This window comes from Euprymna scolopes, chromosome 40 (assembly GCF_053919585.1).
Source record: "Euprymna scolopes isolate OS-2025 chromosome 40, ASM5391958v1, whole genome shotgun sequence".
Taxonomy (NCBI): domain Eukaryota; kingdom Metazoa; phylum Mollusca; class Cephalopoda; order Sepiida; family Sepiolidae; genus Euprymna; species Euprymna scolopes.
The window spans coordinates 17,285,178-17,309,182 of NC_136521.1; the positions used below are offsets into that span (position 1 = coordinate 17,285,178).

General features: G+C 34.1%; 1 protein-coding gene across 1 annotated transcript; it reads right to left on the reverse strand.

Moving 5' to 3' along the window:
- Positions 1 to 247: 247 nt before the first annotated feature.
- Positions 248 to 10,917, reverse strand: LOC145265331 (S-crystallin SL20-1-like). Its single transcript, XM_080121100.1, has 7 exons — positions 10,785 to 10,917; positions 9,333 to 9,425; positions 6,978 to 7,073; positions 6,670 to 6,785; positions 2,751 to 2,804; positions 2,538 to 2,645; positions 248 to 412 (listed from the first exon to the last, which is right to left on the reverse strand). The coding sequence occupies exons 1-7, from the start codon at positions 10,915 to 10,917 to the stop codon at positions 248 to 250; spliced, it is 765 nt and encodes a 254-aa protein (XP_079977226.1).
- Between the last annotated feature and the right edge of the window lie 13,088 nt (positions 10,918 to 24,005).

The following is a 24,005-nucleotide window of genomic DNA, read 5'->3' on the forward strand; positions in this document are numbered from 1 at the left end:
ACATAAAGTTATGATCAGTACATAGAGCCCGTGCAAAGCCGAGCTGAACAGGTAATATCTCACTAAAACAGTCGCAAAAAATGTGAACGATAATAAGGAATATCTCCATAGAGAGTGGCATAACAACAATTTTAGAAATAAAAAAATATAACCGTTTTTTTTTTTTTAAGAATTTGTTTTTATTGAAAAAATTGTCAAAATCAAATAAATTTGTTTTTCAAAATAAGTTCTGTCATTAAAGCCGTCTTTACCAGCAAGAGTTACAACGGCTCTTAAAGTAACCGGCCATCTTTGGGTAGTTGTAGAATCGGTTGTAAAGACCCATCATTCTGGGGTAGTTGCTGAACATGTTGGGGTAGGAATTGTACATCATCTCCATGCAACAGTAGAACATCATGTCACACCACATCATCTGGAAGAAAAGAAAAAAAAATATATATGGTTAACTATGTTGAATGTGGATGATATACAGTGCCGGGGCACACTGACCAATGCCGGTAGAACGGGATTCTTCCGCAAGAGGAAATTTCAAAGGAATATGAAATTCACAATCGGTCCCCAATTGCTTGTATATCTCCGTCAGGGAAGATGAGAGAAATGAATTTTTTTTTTGCATTTTCTTGAGTGAGGTATTGAGTTTCTCCTACACACAGCGCATGGTATTCTCAAGCCTTATTGTTGCTTAACTTCAGCAATCTTACGATAATCGATGTATCACAAAGAAAGTTCAACCTCTGTATTATTTGTATGCACGGGATTGCTAGCAAAATCATTAACCGATCGTTGGTAATTTTGAAAAACAGCTGCTACGCGTAAAAGAAGGTAATGCAGGCGATACAAATCGGAATTCTAATCAATATTAGAATAAAATTTAGTGTCATTATGACCTCGGTCAGATATTCGTTAGTAGACTGTTAAATGTTAACATTCATTGAGTTTTTACATTGAAGATTTTTTGTAAAATTTAATAAAATATTTATAAATAAGAATATATATAGTATATATATATATGCATATATCATATATATATATATATATATATGATATATATATATATGATATTAGTATAGATATATCAAATTCACATTCCCCTGCTCATTGTACCTATACACACTAGTATGTTTAAAATTTAGGGCGGCCATCACACACGCATACGAATAAGTTTCTTTCTAGCTTTCCATTACCTATAACTCAATCTTTAACCCTCCATCCTTTCCCATTCATTCCTATATCTCAACACAGACTCAAATCCACACACCCTATTGTGTCTTCTTTACATACAAGCAAATCTTATTTTTCACAACATTTGACCGAATCTCCTGATATTAACTTCATATGACAAGGAAAATCTGATATTTTCATTTCAGACTTTGCTTTCGTATAAGCTGTATCGCCTGAAAAGGTCTGACTAAAACATAACCATGTGTAGCAATAGAAAATGCTTATAGAAAAACAAATAAAGTATACATACATACATACATATATATATATATATATATATATATATATATATATTCCAGGATAAGATTGTAGAATAAAATCCAGAGAATAACCACTCGATATAATAGAGCTGAATAACAAATAAAACTATTTATATATTAATATTTATTCATGAAGACATATACAAAATTTGCTACATTGGCATGACAGTGTTTCGATCTATAAATATTAATAACTACAGTAGCTTCAGGTGTGTTATTTCACTTAGGTGTTAATGTTAGAAGTTATGAAAAGCAATATTTTATTTAGAAGTCATGTGACCCGATTTAAAAAAAATCAAAAATAAAAAGTCGTTACTAGTGTGTTGATTGAAGAACGTTCAAATGTCATTATTAACAATGGAAACGGTTGTCTATTAAAACTGAAAATTGAAAAATGGAGAAATGAAAAAGAAGTGTAGAGGAGGGTGTTAGTTATTAATACCTATAGATCGAAACATTGTCATGCTAGTGCAGCAAAGCGTATACATGTCTCTCTATATATAAACATGTATACAATATAAGTGTATTAGAAGGCTATAGCAATGTGGGTTACCGGTGTTAGAAGTGCTGTGAAAAATGAACAATATAGACAAACAGGTGGAAATCTTGTAGAATAGTGGAATATCGTAAGGCTATTTCTTTTTCAAATTCGCATATAACATTGCATATAAAAGCAGTAAACGTTTTTTTTGGGGGGGGGCGGGGTAGTTAATATATTTGATATTTCGAGATAACATCCCTTTGTCAAAATTAAAAAAGGTGTAAAAAGCTGATGAGTGTTTCAAAAGAGAAAACCCGCCATGATTGCTATAACCTTTTAATGCACTTATATTTTATTTACCAGCAATGCTTGAAGCAAACTGCCTTTACCTTTTATAAACATATATATATATATATATATTTACATACCCATATATGCATATATTAAACTGTTCTATTAACCTTAGTTTTTATATATATATATATGTGTGTATGTGTGTGTTTCTATTTATGTGTGTGTGTTTAAGCGTATGTATATAGATAGTTACTATAAAATGGATATAAGGTAATACGAACATTATCTCCCATGAACCACATATTTCCGCCATTGCGCATGCACAGAGTCCTCTCCATGAAGGGCATGATTCTGTTGAAGGTGTTCATGTATCTCCAGTACATGTAGTTCTGAAAGCAAACAAAAGGAAACAAGCATTAAACATCGTTTTAGTTGAAATTGTATTAAATCATTCTAGCATTTGTAGAATTTTTTTTAAATGAAATGAAACTTACATCGTAATTGCCGCACATGCTATCACCACCGAATCCCCAGTCGTTCATGTTGTACTGTGGGAAAAGAAAGAGAAACATTATAAACGCTTACAATACCGATTAGAATATGTTAAGATTGGCAAGTCCATTACAGAAAGAAAGACTCGAGGGGTCAAATGAGTATAAGGTGGACGGTGAGACAATACTATTGTGATTGGTAATGATTGTGGTGATTGGGTAGAAGTTGATTATTTAAGAGGGTGGTTCAACAAGAGTTTGTATACTTTAGACTTGAAAACGGTTATGTTTTAATCAGCCTCACGATATCGTATTTCAAAAACTGGCAGTTCCAGAAAAGAAATCTGCTCGTGGAATGACGTTCAGTTTTAGATAGATACAGAAGAAAATAAACTATTGACAGTGATTGTAGATTGATGAGTTTTTGTTGGGAATGTTTTGCAGTGTGACAATAAATAGAAGTCTGATCGAGCACCTGCAATAAAAATAACGATAGAAAAGGATATCAAAATATCTTATATGAGAAAGGAGTAATTAGACAAGAAAAGAGCATCGCTCACTAGATTTCTAAATCGTTTTACTTTATCGATCCAGGAAATAATGTAATGTTGTGTGCATATCGATAGAAAAACCCATAGCATTTGAATTAAGTTTAATCTGTTTATCTGTATTTTATTGAATTTCTCAATATAGGAAAAGGTTAAAACCAAAAATGCAGTACACAAATTTAAGACGCCAGAAATCAACTCGGTTTGGCTAAAATATGGAAGGGAAGTCACGAAATATGAAACGAAATAGAAACTATATGCAAATAATTTATTTCCAAAAATCATTTTCGTTTTAATACTTCTTGTGCTATCATAATACAATATAAAAAATAAACTTCTATTTCAGTTTCGAAATTCAATTGAAGGAAACTTTCAGGTTGACACGGAAGTTCTTGCGGTTTTTAACTTTTAAATTCAGATGAACATATCTCGGCTCAAATAATAATTTATTGATCAAAATAAGCATCATTAGACTCAACACACTTTTGCTAACGCAAAACAAATGTGTTTTTGCCAGTAACATTATGATGAAGTCGCTGAAGGCGTTTTTGATATCGCTTAGGTTTTTGAAGCATTTCTCACGCAGAAAGTTGTCGAGATGCTTGAAAAAATCATCGGCGGTATGTAAGAGGTTTAGAGTGCATGATGGATAAGGCAGATTTTCGTAGCCTAATTCAGGGTCGCTTTAGCAACGTGCGTATTGTTATTGAATAGAATTGGGCATTTTTTTTCTTCTTTATGCTGGGCATTGTTGAATTAGGCTAAGAAACTCTTTTCCAATTCAAAAATAAAAAATTCTCCCTTTTCACTGGCTGAAAACTGACAATTAGTTCATTCCAGAATCTAAATCGTATTACAAAAACGAACGCTCTGAAATTTTAAAATATGGCGTCACTCTCTACAAGGGGCAATCCTTTTAAATAAAATAAACCAGATATAAACATAATCACCAACTACAACATATCTAGACATGTCCATAAGTCAATAATTCTTTTCTTTTTTACATTAAATATGCCATAAAAATGAATTATCCTTATACAGTTACGTTACCGCGCTATTTTTTGTGTTTACATAGATGGTGTAGGTTGTTATTAAATACTGATTTTCGAAACATCGGCACAGGTTGATAAGACATTATTAGGCTAGATAAATATTTCTTTGTTTAAAGTACAATTGACTAAAATTCTTTCTTTATATGCTAAATGATTGTTTTTATACAGTTACGCTTACCGTACTAAACCTTTTCTGTTTACATAGATCGTACATGCTGTTATTAAAACTATTTTTCGACACATCGATACATGCTTATAAGCAATTATTTCATTACTGTTTAAACTAGATAAATCTTTCTTTTTATAAAGTACGATTGACTAAAATTCTTTCTTAATGCGCTAAATAAGAAAAATAAAATGGATTAAGCGAATACTATAGCCGAGACCCGCATATTGCCGAAACCTTACACAGTGAACTATATTGCTTGACTCCAACATTTAATCATATCCAGAAATTGAGAGTTTATATATTTCAAAATCTCCTTGTGTGTGATTTCGAAACTTTTAAACTGTATATTCCTGACTATTTACATACTGTGTGCGTGTGTGTGCGTCCGTGTGTGCGTCCGTGTGTTCGTCCGTGTGGGTTTGCATGTAGGAGTCCGTGTGTGTTTGCGTGTACACGTGTTTTTTTACGTGTGTGCGCGCCCGTGTGTGTGTGTGTTTGCATGTGTGTGTATTTGTGTGTATGCGTGTGTGTGTTTGCGAGCGTTCGTGTGTGTGTGTGTGTGTGCGTGTTTCTGTGCGATACAAATCAATCTAATATTTGCGTCAACCAGAGTCAGCCACGGCAACGCGTGGCCGGGCGTTTACGGCTAGTATTTATAAAATTATTCTAGAAATGGAAGCTATGAAAGATTAAATTACTTGTTTGAAATAAAATATTTCCATACGAATATATTTTAAATATTAAAAATATTATTTTATCTCCTACTCCTCTCTATCTCTCACGCTGTTTCGTTCACTCGCTCTTGCATCTTTCTTTTCTCTATATATATTTCTCACTCTCTCACTCTCTCTCTTTCTTTCTCTCTCTCTCTCTCTCTCTCTCTCTCTCGCTTGCTCGCTCAGTCATATACACACACTAACTGTTAATATTACGGGTCATTTAAACTTTATTAACATAGTAAAGTACAACCATTACTAACTTTCGTAGGTTTAGTAGCCACATGTTTTCAGAGCTACTCAGTTTACAGGGCAGTCGTGATAATTCTGTAGGAGTCGGCATCAGGATCCGTTGTCATCTTGTCGAACCGAATAGAGTGAAAGTCTTAACGTTGCTTCTGCACAATTTATTTATGTATTCTGTCGCCAAGCTTTCCCGACTTCGCATGCAACCTATGACCATTACTGTTCTCAGTGTCAGTTTTAATTTCTGCAATCCTTCAATTAAACAAATAGCTATTATCAATAAAGAGAACTTCATAGTTTTCGTCAGTATCAAAAAAAATTTTTGTTCTTTTTTTTCTGTTTTCTTTCTTTTCGTGATGTTTTTTGTTTGTTTTGCTAAACCACTGATAAGAAAAATCTGAGCGTTTGTATATTTCTTGTATTACCAAATTTCCTGATTTGAAATGAAAATCATTCTTCGATATTACCATAAACATCAGCTTTGTGTTAACTATATTTTATGAACTGTAATTTAAATAGAGTTTAAATTAGCCGTCTCTCGTCTAGGCGATCGAGTTTCCATCTCAGCGTAAAGCACTTGCTTGTCTAGCTGCACTGAAGAGCTGTGATACAACGAAATAGTTTGTCTGTTGATGACTATATATATATATATATATATATATATATATATATATATATATATATATATATATATACACATATGTAAAGATTAGTAACTGTGATCACGATTCCGAGTCTCGACAAAAATACTGTCGCGCTGAATAGCCGTAGAGGCAAAACGTTTGAGCGTGCACAAGTGTATTAAAGATAAAATATTTGGGAGTACATATAGGGTACATAAATGTAGGTAAATGCTTCACCGTAGATAAATGACCCGTGTCTCTATTGCTCATACTATCACAAATAAAATTAATGTGTACGCCTTTATGAGCGATAAATGTTCAGTAATGCTAACAATAATCTGTAGCCTGATCAGTACTCGCAATGCGGTTTCAAATCTCGTCAGAGGTACAAACACGCTGAAAAGCCATAGAAAACGAACGCACGCTGTTGTATGAGTTTTTTTATAAATAAATTGTACATCTTAGCATTGGATATTAAAATAATTTCCTCACATATTTCTAATCGATTTCTTTTCATAAAGTGTCTAAGAATTCGATCAGAGATCTTTACTCAAGAAAACTAACTCACCCTGAAGTTTCCGTTCTTCCAATGGTAATACCTCATGTAATCGTCCATGATTTCATAGAAGCAATCGCAGATATAGTCACACCTGAACATATCCATGGCGTTATTAGGGTAGAAATCTATAAATATCAAAAGTGAATAGTCATTGTACTCATTTGGTCGGATAATTATGTGAGAAAAATAAATCCTCACTCTTAATAATTAAAACATATTTTTAATATTTTTTGTGTGAGAAAAGTGCGTGAATCATTGAAAATATAAGCAAATCTTTAAGACATGTTCAGCTGATTTACCGTGTATGATATACTTACTGAATTCACGGGCCATGTATCTGCAAATGGCCATTGTCTCGGGCATCATGTAACCATTGTCCATCTGCAGACAGGGGAGGTAATTACAGGGAAAATCTAGAAGAAAGAAAATAAAAACTATGACTATATTCGAACATTATATATATATATATATATATATATATATATATATATATATATTAGGAGGTAGCAGGGTTTTCATTATATTAAAAGCTAACCTTGTGTCTAACTTTGCGATAGTAGGAAGGAAAGTAATTTTTCCACTTGTTTCAGTTTTTAATGTTTGCTAAAAAGAACGCAATAAACTTCGCTGAGGTGTTAACATATGCTACGTCTGAAAAAAAGGTTGGTTCACGCTGACAATTAAATGTAATAATAAACCTTGAAAAGTTAGTAAAACTAAGTAAAAGCAAAGTGTAGAATAGTTAGAAGTCGAGAAATTGTAAAAAATAACAACAATCAACAAATACTGTTTTTCTAAACGCAGTAAAATCCAAGTATCTTTTATACTTGCCGAAAATGTGTTCACGTTCTTTTTATTTCGTTTTTAGTTGTTTTTACAAGAAATAATTTGTTTCTTGTAGTTTAACTGTTGGGAACTTCATTCTTGAAAAACTGTATAAACAATCTTTGACTACCAGTAATTCTAAATTTGAGAGTGCAACTTCAATTTTGGGACAGTGGTAGAATAATTTTTCAGAAATTAAGCCTCCCACTCCGTTTAGCAATAAGCGTCCATTTGTTTATTTTTTGACTCAGAGTGTAAAAACCACTTTGAAAAACATATTTTGAAATTAGAAAAAAAGTTGCTTTTAGCAGGTTAAAGATATTCATGTCGGCAGATAATTAAATTCTACTGCGTTTGGTATAAGTTTTTTGCTGTTGTTGCTTTTTTATAATTTTCTCCTGTAAACTTTTCTACACTTTTACTAAGTGAATGAATACTTTTAAATAAAGAGACTTTCTTTGATCGTATTTTAATCCATAAATGCTGGAAGTCCCTCTCCTAATAAAATGTACTCAGAAAAACTGCTTTTCTAACGAGGTTAAAATGTTAATCGAAAAGATGGTGAAAAGAATAGTCAATAAATAATTGTTACAGAACGCAATAAATGCTGCCTTCTACCTGAATGAGTTTAGTTTATGTTTTAAAGTATTTTCAAGCACATTTCTTTTTTTTATCTTAAATTGTGTGTTTTTAGTGACAATTATCTCCAGATTATCTAAAAACAAAAAAAAACGGTAGCCCTTAGATCAAAATTTTACCCGTTGGATTGCAAACGAAATCGCCAGATCTAGCGGGAAACTCGATAAATTGAGAACACTGATTAATTCCCTTTGCCGATGTAATCTAAAATGTTACTCTGTAAAAATTCTTCTTTTATCTATACGAGAGATGATTTTTTTCGCTTTCTCATACTTATCGGATAAATTCCTGTACAAAAGGTATCTAAGAACATGCCAGATATATATATATATATCTATATATCTATATATCTATAAAAGTGAACGTGTCTGTCTGTCTGTCTGTCTGTCTGTGTGTCTGTGTGTCTGTCTGTGTACATTTCCCTACGCAATAACTCTGTCAATTTTTAGTCTATAAACTCGAAATTTGAAATACCGGGTACTGAGATTTGGGAAAATCGATTTGACCTTTAAGAACTCTACCAAACTCCTCCGACTATTTTGGGTCTAGACACTTGAAATTTTAGATATAGGTTCCTTGAACCTGGATCTAACTTAATAAAGTGATTTGAGCCCGAAACTATAAATTTTAATGGGTCATAATAGGGGTCAAAGTTTTAAAAATTAACCATCTTTTTTGTTTTTTTGCTTTTTTTGCACAGCATACACCTCCAAACACCCGAGCAACGCCGGGCACCCCTGCTAGTATATATATATATATATATATATATATATATATATATATATTACTTTTGTGTGAACTTTGAAAAAGATAGGTTGATTTGTTTCAGATCCTATGAAGAACTCACACACATACACAAAGTCACTTTTATATATATATATATATATATATATATATATATATATATATATATGTATATATATATATATATGTATATATATATATATAATGAATTTTGTCGAATTTACCTACATAGAAGTAAATAGCAAAGCCTGTCATTAATAAATGAAGAGATCTTTAGATTTGAGTAACAGGTCTCATACATGTGTTACATACGTCAATAGCGATTAAGTTCGCTAATGTGCATTTTAATACGAGTCATTTTAATACATGTTAGGATAACCCAACTCTGTAAAGCTATTCCTGTGGTGGATGATGGGTGCGATGCAGTAGTAGGATATCTAATGGTTCACTGACTTGGCTCTCACACGGATCTGAAAGTCGGGCAGTTTCATGACCTTGATGTTTATAAGCGCACAGTGGTTTCGATACCAAAGCCATTGGCAAAAGTGACGCTGATTCTGCAGAAGAAGATATACATGTAGCATATTCTTGAACTTAATGGGTACTATGTCAATTAGAGATATTAACAGTGACTTCGTACTGTTACTACAAAGCCCATCGTATCAGACTTGATACACAACAACATTGACAGTACCTAGCGTATCATATATGATACGCCAATCTCTAGCTTCTGTAGTTCATGTGAATTATATATAATATATAATATGCCTATCTCTAGCTTCAATAGTTAATATGAATTAATATATTTTATATAATATATAATATGCCTATCTCTAGCTTCAATAGTTAATATGAATTAATATATTTTATATAACATATAATATGCCTATCTCTAGCTTCCATAGTTAATATGAATCAATATATTATATATAATATATAATATGCCTATCTCTAGCTTCCATAGTTAATATGAATTAATATATTATGTAAACCTGTCATATGGTGCAAAAATAAGGTTATGTTTGACTTGAAGTTGAAGTCAAAACACGACATTATTTCTGTACCAAACTAATATATATATATATATATATATATGTACCAACCTAATATATATATATATATGTACCAACCTAATATATATATATGTATATGTACCAACCTAGTATATATATATATATGTACCATCCTAATATATATATATAATATATATATATATTCCTTTACATCTTTTTACATCAACAACCAATTGCTAAGAGTGTAAATTCACTTACATTTAGATTAAGATAAATTAGGGCAACTGCAGATCGAAATAGTAGCACCCTCGACGTACATAACCCGACAGACTCGCTTAGCAACAAAATCTCACCCCTTCACTGTTTAGGTGCCTTAATGCCCGAAAGCTTTCTACTCTAATAGTTTCTTCCCTGGAGCAGTTAGACTTTGTAATTCCCTTCCGGTTACCTGCTTCTTTGACTGTACTGATATGCAAAAGTTTAAATGTAATGTAAACCAAAGTCGTGTTAATCTTTCCTCAGCATAGTCCCAAATAGTCCAAGTTGCGATATGCCTTGTTACGTGAGTGACGTGAGTGACGTGAGTAACCCTAGGATCGGTCAAAGAGGAAATGATGCCATCTGGAAAAGGCTTTTAGAATAAAAGAACATAACAAGCTTAAAAGTCTCATCCATTGATCTTCAAACCAGTAGCTTCTTTTGTACATGCTACTTTTTCTTATTTTTGTTGATATTTTAATATGGCGTGTCTCATATATGATACGCCTGAGCCTAGAGGGTTACAAAGAGCTTCCACTATATGCGGAATGAACTGTATAAAAACCTTATTCGTCCAGAAACTATTTTTCACATTAAAGATGCCAAAAGGATAAACAGAAATGAATATAAGAAAGAATTCCTTACCATTCCTGCAACGATCCCAATCGGAGAATTCGTATCTCTTGTCCATATATTTGACGCCGGCCATATGGAACATCATACGCATGCACTCGGCACGTCCGCGGCCATTGAAGTAATGGAGGGTGTAGTTAGGCATGGTTGAGTGGTTTTCGACTTGGTGACGACAAAGAGACGAAAGAGATGTTCGTGTGACTGTAAGTCTTCTCTGATGATACAAACCCGAATGCACGGCGTATTTATACACTAAGGTTAATTAAGGTGTTAGTGCTAATGAACAGGTACTTGCTTACCTAGCCAAGGACGCCTATTCAATATTCCCCACTTGATGGAGCTTAATTCTAATCTGACTTTACAAACCTTAAGAGTGCACATGCTCAAGAATAATTATAGTCAGACTTTTATTTGTTTCAATGCACTTTAGTTACTCGGTGACCGATTAACTTGAGATAAACGTGAAATTAGTCAAATTTTCCTTGACTAATATAGAATTAAACATTCCTTAGTTATAGAGATTCGAGTCGTCTTAAAGAAGCTGATACGTTGTTCCAATATTAATAGTTAACCTAATCTAAATATTTATATAATCTTTAAGGTGGTTTCTTTCGTAAAAAAAGCAATCTTATGTTTACTTATCTTGTGTTTTCTAGGCCACGTTACGTATCAAATATCCTTATATTCTTTCGTCTTCGTGAAGTAAATAGGCTGCTTCTCACATGAGTCTTTTTAATTAGTTACAGTGGTATATTATCAGTTTGATATAAAGAATTACGAGAAAATACATATTCAAGTTGTCTTCTTTAACGGCCACGCACTTATTTCAAGCAAAAATGGCGGATTATTCGGATTACTATTCTCATCTTGAGTGTAATTCGCACAACGTTCCAGTCGATGTAACTTCCGACCTTCCTTAGGGGTATCCTGTTGAAGTAGAACCCAGGAATCTTGCTGCAAAACTCGATAATCTTCATAGAATTTCGAACGGAACTATTTATTTTAATACACGGAGATAGCATGTTGTCGTTCGGTCAGCCATTCTTTGTATTGCTCTCAGTGAAGATTGAACCTTCAACCTAAAGTAGTGCTATTTACAACTGAATTTTATCTAATATTTTATACGTTACACCACGGGTCAAGATGAGAAAAATAATCCGAGTTATCCAAATTATCTAAATTATCAATCGTTACCTAAAAAATGAGAAATATGAAAAAATGCCATTCATTAAACATAGTCTAACAAATTTTTGTTTGGCAATTAAATTTTAATCATAAGTGCAATGGATAGAATATTGTGTAAAATTCAGTTGTTAAAGCTACACTCTTCTAGAGGTTGAAGGTCTAATCGTCAGTGCGAGCGATACTCAGAAAACAATTGCGAATTACTTAGTACATCTACCTAGTCATGGCTAACGGAACAATAGCATGGAGCAACCGTGGATTAAATAAAGGGTTCCGTCAAAATCAAGTGCAGATTCGTAGAAAATACGATTATTTGAAACATAAAGGAAGACACTTTTAATAGTTTTACAGCCATTGTTTCGTAATTTACTGCCTAAGATATAAATGAAAAATCATTATCATACTCATTTTACCGAAATATTTCGTTTCAAACTACATCATTATTAGTAATTAAGCTCATTCGATTATTTACTTATTTATTTACGAGGGCAAAAGAATACAATGATGTTTAATACGTAATTCCGTGCAAGTTCGATAGAAAGATTTCCGAGTTCGACAAATAACACCTTTAAAACGTGGAAGGTTATGTCGAGCGAAACTCAAGATGAGAACAATAATTTCAAGAATCCAAATAATACGAATACCTGCCGTTCTTTATGCCTTCAAGCATTTATTCATAGATTTTGGTTTAGTTGTTTTGTTTTACGGCATATCAACCTTTTGGAGGGGTAGAGAAAAATCGTTGTTTTATTTTTTGATTTTGCAGACATATACAAAGGAGAAGAAAAGAAACAATTACGTCATTTTTTGCTCAAGAAGCCAGTATCTTCAGACAGCCAGGTCTTGTAGCATCAGGCTGAAACAAAGAAAACCGGTTTTAGATCATACCATTCTGCGAAACACGTCATATTAGTATTTCTAGAAAAGACTAGTAACATCATGTTTATAGGGAGGATGCAGAGAAGAAGAAAAAGTGAGGGAAACAATTGTAAATACGTTTGCAGCTAATCAATACCTTTCAAATGGGACAGTATAAATAAGATAACAACACCCTATACATGGTCTGATAGTACGAGGTTCTTTGCAGATTTTTTTCGTATAGGTTGAAAAGAAAGATAGACTCATAATTAGTGAAAGATAAAGAAAGAGGGGGAGTAAGGAAGGAGTCCATATAATATATTAAGTAGATAACACGATAATATGAAATCCCATTTTTTATCAATTAATGGCAGGATTTCTAACGACCTCCCCTCCTCCGTCAATCTGCATATATTCTGATTGTTATTTAACAAATAAATCTTAATCATTAATTACAAATATTTCTAAATGTGTTTCTTTCTTTCCCTGCATTACAGCAAGAACGACTGAGGATTCTGTGGTGGCAGCATGTGCGGAAATTACGTTGTAAATCTCATTCCATTTTACCAAAAATCAATTTTGAATTACTTCAAAATTGATTTTGATTTACACTTGATTTTTAAATCGAATTTTTTTAATTACATTTTTACCCCATCAAGGCACATTGCCACTTTGATGTAGGGGGCTACTATCAGGGGCATAAGCTACAGGGATACTATGTGAGGAGTTGGGAAGCAAGATGTCGTTTCACATTACACTTGAACTTCTGCATGTCAGTACAGTTGGGAAAGCAGGAATCCGGAAGGGAATTCCAAAGTCTAGCGGTTCTGGGGAAGAAACTATTAAAGTAGAAGGCTCTCTTACATCTAGGGATCTCAACTGTGAAGAGGTGAGATTTTGCTGCTTGGTGGGTTTGTCGGAAGTATTTACATCGAGGGGGTAGAAGTGCTTGCAGTTCGTCGAAGCATTCACCGTTAAAGTACTTGTAGAACAGGCAGAGGGATGCTACATTTCATCGATGGGACAGAGGCTGAAGCTTAAATGACATTTCAGGACCTATCGGGTTGGCGACTCTCTTTTGAACCTTGTCTAGGAGTGAGAGATTAGTGGCATATACACTAGTCCAAATATGACAACAATACTCCATATATGGGCGAATGGTGGCCTTATAATGGTGCAGGATACTGTCTGGCGTTAGTAGTTTTAGCACGGTAGAGAGAACCTACCTTTTTCGCAGCGGTCCTGATAATGCTCTCAATGTAATTTTTCAAACTCGTGTTTCATGTGGACGTTAGACCGAGGAGTTTAAAAGATGTCCTTTCAGATAAAGAGTTTTTGGTCATTGCTATTGGTGGTAGAGAAGGTTTCTTGTAATTATTGAAGGAATCAAGTTTAGTCTTGGCAGCATTGAATGTGACCATCCATTTTTGTCCCCATTCCACTACAGATTGGAGGTCATTGGAGATGTTTCTGCCATTTTTTTAGATATGTGTTCATTTGTTTTCCTGTCGTGTCTATTATTAAGCGTGGTGTCATCAGCATATATACCCATTTCACAGACTATTTTGTCAGGGAGATCATTTATGAATATTAGGAATAATAGAGGTCCAAGGATAGACCCCTGAGGCACTCCCGCATTTATATCATATTGTTTAGATGTACGACCATCGAGGACAACCTGGATTTTTCTCTTATCTAAGAAGGATTTAATTATGTTAAGTATCCTTCCAGTGATACCGTATGATCTAATTTTCCTGAGAAGACCTTCATGCCATACCCTGTCAAAAGCCTTAGATATATCTAGAGCTACCGCTTTATCCTCCCCTGCTTTATCAAGTGAATGGTATATACGCTTGATAGGAATTGATACAGTTCTAAAAACGGTTGAATGGTTTAATGCAAGTTGTAATTGAAGCAATATTTTATACTTGTTTATTTTTGTCTTCTCAAAACTAAAAGATGGAACAATGAAATTGTCGTCCTAGAAAAGCCGATGTGATTCCATTTCCGCTTGATGAAAACCGGTTTCCTTTTTTTGTTGCAGACCATCTACTAGTTGGCCAGTCGTGTTCAAATCCAAATAGCAATAAGGGTTTTCTCTCATGTCTGGAAGTGAAATGTTCAATGAACGACATCGGACATGCGCACCTGCTCATGCTCTATAAGTTATGATAACAAGACCATTGCCAGCACCCTCAAACTGCCCTGGGTGATTATAACAAAGTTTTTGGCTACGTTTATGGTCTTTAGTGTTTAAGTGAGGGTCACATCATGCCACCTCACATCTTCGGAATCGGCTTGAATCAACAACAAAATATACCTGGATGTGCTGAAAAGCGTGGTGATCCCCTGGGGCAATCAGTTGGCCGCTGGCAGACCCTGGGTGTGGCAGCTGGACTTGGTGGCAGCCCACAAGTCGAAAGAAACCCAGTCTTGACTTCAGAAGGGGTGCTACGACTTTATACTCTTTTCTCATCGGTCTCCTAACTTCACTGTTCTAGACCCGCTAGACTAGTTCGTTTGGTCATACGTTAAGAACATCACCAACATGACCTACTACAACACCAAAACCCGCGTGATCGCCGCCCGAGTATTTGCCGAGCTCCTGCCAACGCTTGTGAAAAAGGCATGCTCCCAGTTTCGGACCCGTATCAAGGCGGTGATTGAGGCTGAATGCAGCTACATTAAATAGACATCAGCTCTACTACATAATCAAGTTACCTGAATTGATTTTTTCAATAAAAGTTTTAAAATAAAGCTGTAGTGTTGTTTTCTTTAGGGCGTCAATTGTATTGTTTTTCCCCGTATTACGTAAAACAAAAATATTTATTTTGAAACATGATAACTCATTATAGTACAACGCAGTTAATAATCAACCAGTATCTATAGTTGCCAGTTCACCAAGTTCATTAATCTTTCCAGGCTTTATGACATCAATTTATTTTTAAAAGCTGACCGTATATTTTTTTCAAATTTATTACATTTTTCTGTATTTCATATATGACAGATCCGCCAAGTTTACTTTAAATAAGTATAATATTATCTGTAAATTAAAATCAAATAATATTTAAATTTTATTTTTTATAATATTTTCATATTTGATAAATATAAATAGTTTTATTTACATTTAAGTATTTGTTGTGATAACTTGTTCTATACATTTGCAACTTGTCCTGTAATTTTTTCACGTTTATAATCCTAAATATATTTTTTCATGCTCGAATGTTTCAATATAATCTATGATTTTTTGCATAATTTTTAATATTATGCTTATTGATAATGTATCAATAACTAATCTTAAGGTATTACAAAATAAGTCAGTAAAATATATGTTTTGTTATTTTTTTATTTGTAAATGAATTCCATGAACAAAGTTTCTTTCTTAGAACTGCACGCCTGTAGAATTGTCTTCCATTTTCCTGCTTTCCGACTGACTACAATATGCTTGTCTTCAAGTCTAACGTAAATAAGTTCTTGATGAGCCGTTCCATATGAGTTAACAAATTTACCGAATTTTCATTACTAATGATTACTATATATTTCAATTTCTACTGTACACTCTTTAACCCTTATCCTTGAGTGGCCTCTTGGCCTTGATAATGTGGTGATGCTTGTTTAAAAAAAAATTAAACAATAAATAAATACATCAAAATTAACGTTTTACATAACAAAGATTTGGAGAGAATATATTTATTATAAAACTAAATTTTAATTTAACATTTTTCCATGATTAATAAGACAATGTCAGGCAATTTGACAAGAACTTTGTAATGGCGTTTTCTGTCAATAACTTCATCCCATTTCTATTCAGCCAAGTATAATTTAAAATACGAGGGGCGTGCAATAAGCAATGGCCCTGACCCACTTCCCGTAGGAGTAGAGCAACGAAACTTGGCACAGTTATTAGTCTTTCTCTACATAGAAACCACCCACAGTTACGCTTTTCTCTTATCGTTTGCTGCAACTCTGGAGACCGTTTATGTAGAACACCCCAGGTTGGTCCTCCAACCACGACGTGACTTCAGAAATCAAGGCTACATCATCTGGGAAACGCTTTCCTTTCAAAAACAAGTTCATGGCTGGGAAGAGGTGAAAAAGAGTGCAAGGTCAGGAGAGTAGGGAGGATGGTGTAGGATTTCATAACTACACGTCCGTGCTTCTGATCTGGTGACATGCGAGTTGTTGATCCCCAACCAATTCCAGTTCGAACAATTTTGTTTTAAGCTAAAGTTCCTAATAATACACTTTAATGTACCTTCGAAATTAATATGCTGATTAATTTCAAATATAATAATTTATTTAAAATCAAGACTTAGCGGATGCATGTTTTCAAACAGAAATTTTACAATATTATTGCAATCAGTTTTTCTTACATATTTAAATAATTTTGACATCATAAATATCTTTTGTTCTTTAAATTTTTGTTTATTTTCCTTATTTCATTTATATATATTTCGCTTTTTTTTATATAACCTTATTTTTATTTTTGCATTTTTCTTGCGTTTTTCTGTTTTTATTTAGCATTTTTAATTTTATTCATTTTTTTTTTTTTACATTTTTATATTATTTTTCTTTTATGGTATTGTTTATTTATTGCTCAAATTTTTATATTATCTGAATTTTATTGGATTTATTTTTATATGATTTTTGTTCGTTTATATTCTTTATTTTCATATTTTCCTTAATTTAAATATGTTTTATCTTATGGCATTATAACTAACTTGGAATTTATAATGTTATTCTACTGCGGATATTTTAAGTCATTTCTGTACGCATATAGCATGCACTGGATAAGGCAAGTCAAGCTAGAGCTGTGGCGCTTGATGTATCCAAAGTCTTTGACAACGTCTGGCGTGAAGGGTTCTTAATGAAAGTTTAATCATACGATATAACTGAACAAATACTAAATATAATTAGATCCATCTTAGCCAAAAAGGTTGTCCTTTACAGACGTACATTAAAACAGCATAATATTAATGTTGGAGTGCTACAGAGTTCGATCATTGGACTACTATTATTTCTGACATTCATTAATGACTGATAACATTGTGTCCGAGATGGTTATATTTACGAGGATACAACGCTCTCTAACAGGCTCAAGAGAAAACGGATAGAAGGCTTCTATCATGTCTAAAAGTGACATAATGTTCGACGAACAGGATCGGAGGTGCACCACTATACAACTCACGCTCTCTACCGATCCATGTTATGACGACAGGACCATTGCCAGCACCCTCAAAATGCATCGCTAGATTACCACGAATTACAGGGACGTGTCCAGGGTGATGAAAGTAAAGTTTGCAGCCACGGTTATGGCTTTTGATGTGGTTTCAAGTGAGGGCCACATCATGCCACGTCACATCTTCGAAGTCGGCTTGAAAGTCAGCACCAAAGGATCTGGATATGCTAAAGAGTGTAGTGTTTTCAAATATAGCTGAAGTGTTTTCTTTATGGCGACAAATTTATCTTTCCACCCTGTATATATATTAAAGGACCTTGTCGGTGTTTTTGTGAGTTCTTTCTCTATGGACTCGAAAACGACTGAACCAATTTTAATTAAATTTTACACGAAGGTAATTTATGTGCCTGGTAGAGTCCTTCCATAGGCTTCGTATGGGAATGTCTTCGATAAGTATTGATAATCGAAATAATCTGATGAAAGAACGAACAGGCGATTTTGGGCAAAGTTACCTAGTCTAACATAATATGGTCATCTGAGAAGTGTTATTATCACACAAGCCGAAAGGTCTGATATATATAATCAAAAGTAGGTTCTTAGATATGCTATGGGGCGCGTTCGAAATGAATGTTTCTTTTCAATACACAATTGATGTATGCTACTTGACGTTTGCATTTTAAACGTTAATGCAAGCCATTATATAAAGATAATTTTATAACAGCAGTTTCTCTACAGTGCAATCTACACTACAATGTAGTGTTAACTAAATCACTTAGCAAGGCATATTAGCTTCATCTCGGTGCACCGTGATAAGTTCCCAAATAAATCAGGCAATCAACCGATTTGATTGAAAAATGGGCGATTTCACCGATTTCAGTGATAATAAAAATATGGGAGTGCGAAACCATTCGCTGATCATTATTCAATCCCTGGGCAACTTCGGGTCACCCTGTTAGTATATATATATATATATATATATATATATATATATATATATATATATATATGTGTGTGTGTGTGTGTGTGTGTGTGTGCGTGCGTGCGTGGGTTCGTTCCCTTTGGACTCGTAAACGATTGGAAAGGACTGGGTAGATTTTGGGGGAATTTTACAAGAAAGTACTTGATGTGTCTCAGAATGTTCTTAGATAGGTTTTATATCGCAAGGTGTCTGATAAGTATCGAATATCGACAATGGAGAAAATCCGATTAAATAAGGAAATCCGATTCTAACACCTTTATACAATCTAACAGTACATTTAAGAAGTACAACCAGAAAAGCTCAACCTATAAAATCCCATGTAAATTCTTTTATAAAACAGGGGCGCGTTCAAAATAAATGTTTCTTTTATGAGTATGAACAATGATACTTGAACCTCTTTACGTTTAACTGTAATTTAAATGATTATGTTGAAATAATTTCATAAAATCAACAGTTGGTCCTTTGATAAGAGAGTGGCGCATTCAAAATGAATGTTTCTGTTTAAAACAAAACTGAAACGTGATACTTGACTTTTGCATTTTAAATTAAGTAAAACCATTATCAACAGATAGTTTTATTAATCAACAGGGCATTCTCTACAATGCAATATAGGTTACAATGTATTGTGGATTAAGTTTCTGTGGGAAGGCATGTTAAGCTTCCTCAGGGTACGTAGTGGCGGATCCACAACTAGAAGCAGGCAATAAATCGATGTTTTCATTCTATTTTCACCCCAAACAAAGCACAGTGCCACTATCGGGGACATAAGTCACAGGGATACTATGTAGGTTGCTATATCTGTTCACATTACACTTGAACTTCTGCAAGTCAGTACATTTGAGAAAGCAGGAACCTTGCAAGGGAGTTCTAAAGTCTAGCAGTTCTGGAAAAGAAACTATTAAAGTAGAAGGCTTTCTTACATCTAGGGATCTGTACTGTGTAGGGGTGGGATTTTGCTGTTTGTCGGGTTTGTCGGGATATTGTAGTTCGTCAGAGCATCCACCATTAAAATACGTAGAAAAGGTAGCAGGAGGCAAGATTTCGTCGATGGGACAGAGGTTGAAGCCTAGATGATAGTTCAGGACCTATCAGGTTGGCGACTCTCTTTTGAACCCTGTCCAGGAGTGAGAGACTAGTAGCAGATACATCAGCCCAAATGTGACAACAGTACTCCATACATAGGCGAATGGTAGCCTTGTAGTGGCACAGGATACTTTCAAGTATAAGTAGCTTTCTAGCACGTTAGGGAGAGCCCACCTTTATCGCAGCGGCCCTGGCAATGCTCGCAATGTATCTGTTCTAACTCGTGTTTCCTGTCGACGTTAAGCCGAGGCGATTGAAAAAAGGATTTTCAGGTAATGTATCTTTAGCCATAGCTATTAATAGTTTCAAAGGTTTCTTGTAATTATTGAAGGAAACAAGCTTAGTCTTGGCAGCATTGTGTGTGACCATCCAGTTTTGTCTCCATTCCGTCACAGATTGGAAGTCTTCCTCCAGTGTTTCTGCCATATGTGATCATTCGTCTTCCCCTCGTGCTTGTTATAAAGTGTGGTGTCATCAGCAAATATACCCCTCTAAGAGATAATTTTATCAGGGAGATCATTCATGAATATTAGGAATAATAAAAGTCTAAGGATAAACGTCTGAGGTACTCCCGCATTTATAGCATATAGTTTAGATGTACGACTGTTGAGGACAACATGAATTCTTCTCTTATTTAAAAAGGATTTTATTATGTTAAGTATTCGGTGATACCGTATGATCTGATTTTCTTGATAAAACCATCGTGCCATATCCTATCAAAAGATTTAGACGTATCTAGGGCTACCGCTTTATCCTCTCCTGTTTTGTCTAGTGTATGGTATATACATCCAGAGATTACAGTTAGGATATCTGCTATAAAACAGGCTTGCTTAAATCAATATTATTGGTCGGTCAGAAGTTTAGCAGCGGTAAGGTGATTGACTAGAGCTTGGTTAATTATGGACTCAAATATTTTGGCGAAGTGGAAGTCTAATGGGGTGATAATTTAATAGGTTAGTTCATTCACCAGAATTCTTGTAAACTGGTTCCACTGAAACAATTTTCCAGCAGTCAGGGAAGCAAGATTCCTTAAGGCATTTGTTGTAAAGTTTGGAGAGGTCTAAAGTAACCTCAGCGGGCATTTTTTTAATAACACAGCCGGGATGAGATCGGGTCTACATGTTTTTGAGGTGTCTAGGTTTTTATAACTTGCACTTGAGAAGAGGCAATTTCCAGATCATCTAGTGTGGCGTCTGTCCGCAAAGGAAAGTCAGGGAGGGAGTTGTTTGCTGGGCCCAATGTGGAGTTTGAGGCAAACCGACATGCAAGCCTGTGAACCTTCTCAGTTGCCGTACCAACAACCTCATGATTGTTGGATTCTAGCTTCTATAAACTTTGTCTGTTTTACTGGATTTATGTCGGTTTAATCTGCGGTATGCATGCTGCCTTTGAGCAATCACAGCTGCACAAGTAGACTATTGGGGAGAGTATGATTTACTATAGAATTTCCGCGTGGAATCATATGCTTCAATTGCCGTTTTTAACCATTTAGTGTTCTCATTTCTGCACTGCGGGAAGATAAAAGATATTCCCCCATGGAGCATCTCTGATGAGATTTATGGTGTTTTTCTAGTCAGCATTTTTATAATCGGCGTTTTGAGCAATTGCTCTTTAGTTTTGAGTCAGAGATTAACGACGATTTCTACCATTATCGCAGCATGATCAGTATTTTCGAGTGGGCTATGAGCATTAGTTACACAATCATTCGGTACTGTAAGTGAGGTATGTTGATCTTGCTGATCTGGGAAACGTGTCGGAAACGTAACCGTCTGTGATAGCGAATGAGATATAGAGAAGCTATGTGTTATGCTACCAGCTGCGTTTGTGTAAGTTGAGACTCCAAGCACATTACTGTGGTGGATATTGAAGTCACAAAATATATGTACATGTACGCTAATATCGAGAGAGAGTGATGTATTTATGCTGTCAGAGACTTGGTTGATTAGTGTGCAGTCCTGGGTCGAGTGAGAGCGGTTGAGAAAATATAAGTAGCCAATGTTATATTGCATGTTAAGTCTAAAGCATATAAAGGCCTGGTCGTCTGATTCTAGCTTTGTTTCTCTAGTCAAGGTGAGAATGTTTCGAATATAGACTCCAAATCCGTGAATATGCCTGTCTGGGTCCTTACGGCAAATTGGGAGATAACCAGGCATGTTAAAGTGTTTATAGGAGATGGAGGAGTGTATGTTAGTTTCACTTAGGGCTTAAAAAATGGGCGATTGTACTGATTTCGATGACAAAAAAGTATGAGAGTGCAGAAATTTTGTTGATCCTCATTACATTCCGGACAACTTCGGGTCTCTTTGATGAAACTTTCAATATTTAAGGTTAAAAAAAATGCTTCCTGTGCACAACTTTTACACTCAACATTCACAGTTACTACTAATGTGTGTTTCCAGCCAATAATACATACGTGTCTTCCCTGTTTAGTAAGTAGTTTTATATTCTGTTAGAATCACTCTCTCAAATACGTAATTCATTTAAGAGAGTAGCAAAAGCTTTCACCAGTTTTCGTATTTATTATTTGAGTTTCCACATATGAATATTTACTACATACTAGATTACGCTTACGTTTAAACCATTCTTGGTGGTTTTGTGAAATGTCATTTAAACTGAAACTACCAGTTCATAATACATATTCATGTTCATGTACATATTCATGTTCATTTACTTTTCGGAATAGGAAATCGTAAAAACGAACACCTAAATTATTGCAAACATGTCCAGCTTCGCATACAAATAAAGTGAAAACAAAGTTTTTTTTTACATATCGTGTTATTAACCCGGATTCCTTTACTTCAAGTTCGTAATACAAATAGAAAAGCTGGCAAAACATCAATCCGCTTACGAGTAAAATAGATCTCAGAGAAGTTCCCTCATTTACATATTACTGATTTAATCCGTGCAATTCCAAACAAAAACAACTATTTAACAGTGATCAGTACGGTAGCCCAAGCGAATCAAAATAATCTCTACCAGATCTATTCGTTTCCTTAATAACATATGATGATTTTGCGCGACTACAGATAATCTCAGAAATTCGCTCATCGTTTACTTGTCATATTGGCGTCTAATTTTAACGAATATAATTTTATTATTTTACTCAACCAAAATAGGAATCCTCCGGACTAACATGATTTAATAATTTCGTAGTTTTCTGATCTTCTTTTGTGTGGTATATGTTATTCTTTCATTAAGTTATACAGAATACATTTTTTTTTAATAGGGATTTTCAAGTTAAATTACTTTTTCACATTATTAAAGTATTAGAAAGGAAGTGCAGAATGTATTTGACAAAATACGGAAGAATTATTTTTGTTTATTTTGTTTAGGTTCTAAGTTAGATTAATGTTTAATGATATTTGTGTTTATTAAATTGTTAGGTAAAACTACTGAATGAGTTTAAACAGAATACGGAATGTTTTACTTTTTCTTGATCGAATTTTCAAATTAGATTAATTTTTAACGATATTTGTGTTCATTAAATTGTATAAAAAATTAAAATAAAAACTAGGAAGAACTCTTTTAAGTAAGGCGTTTCTCTATTAGGGGTTTCATTCTCTAAAACATTCCTAAAAATACTCTCGTCTCTCTCTCCTTTCGTGTTCCTTTTTCTCTGTTTTTCTTTTTAATACTCATTCTCTCTCTCTCTTTCTCTCTTTTCTCTCTCTCTCTCTTTCTCTCCCTCCCTCTCTCTTGTCTCATCTCTCACCAACTTCTCATATCATATTTTTCTCCCATATTTCTTTTATTTACAAATTTCTCTCACTTTCCGAAGCATTCATGCACAGGTTATGGGTACACCGTAAAAGGCAAGCACGAAAACAAACTAATTAACAAAACATTTTAGATTAAATAGTTATTTAAAGAAAGTAAAAACAATTATATTTATGTATATTTTTGTTTTTATTTAAAAATTGTCAAACACAAATGACTTATATTTATCCTT

Excerpts from the sequence above, each read along its gene's own strand:
- LOC145265331 (XM_080121100.1), bottom strand. The coding sequence starts at position 10,917 with ATGCCTAACTACACCCTCCATTACTTCAATGGCCGCGGACGTGCCGAG. Across the intron at positions 7,074-9,332 it reads TGCCCGACTTTCAGATCCGT|ATTTTCCCTGTAATTACCTC; the intron begins GTGAGAGCCAAG and ends TCTTTCTTCTAG. Across the intron at positions 2,805-6,669 it reads GGAAGAACGGAAACTTCAGG|TACAACATGAACGACTGGGG; the intron begins GTGAGTTAGTTT and ends CTTTTCCCACAG.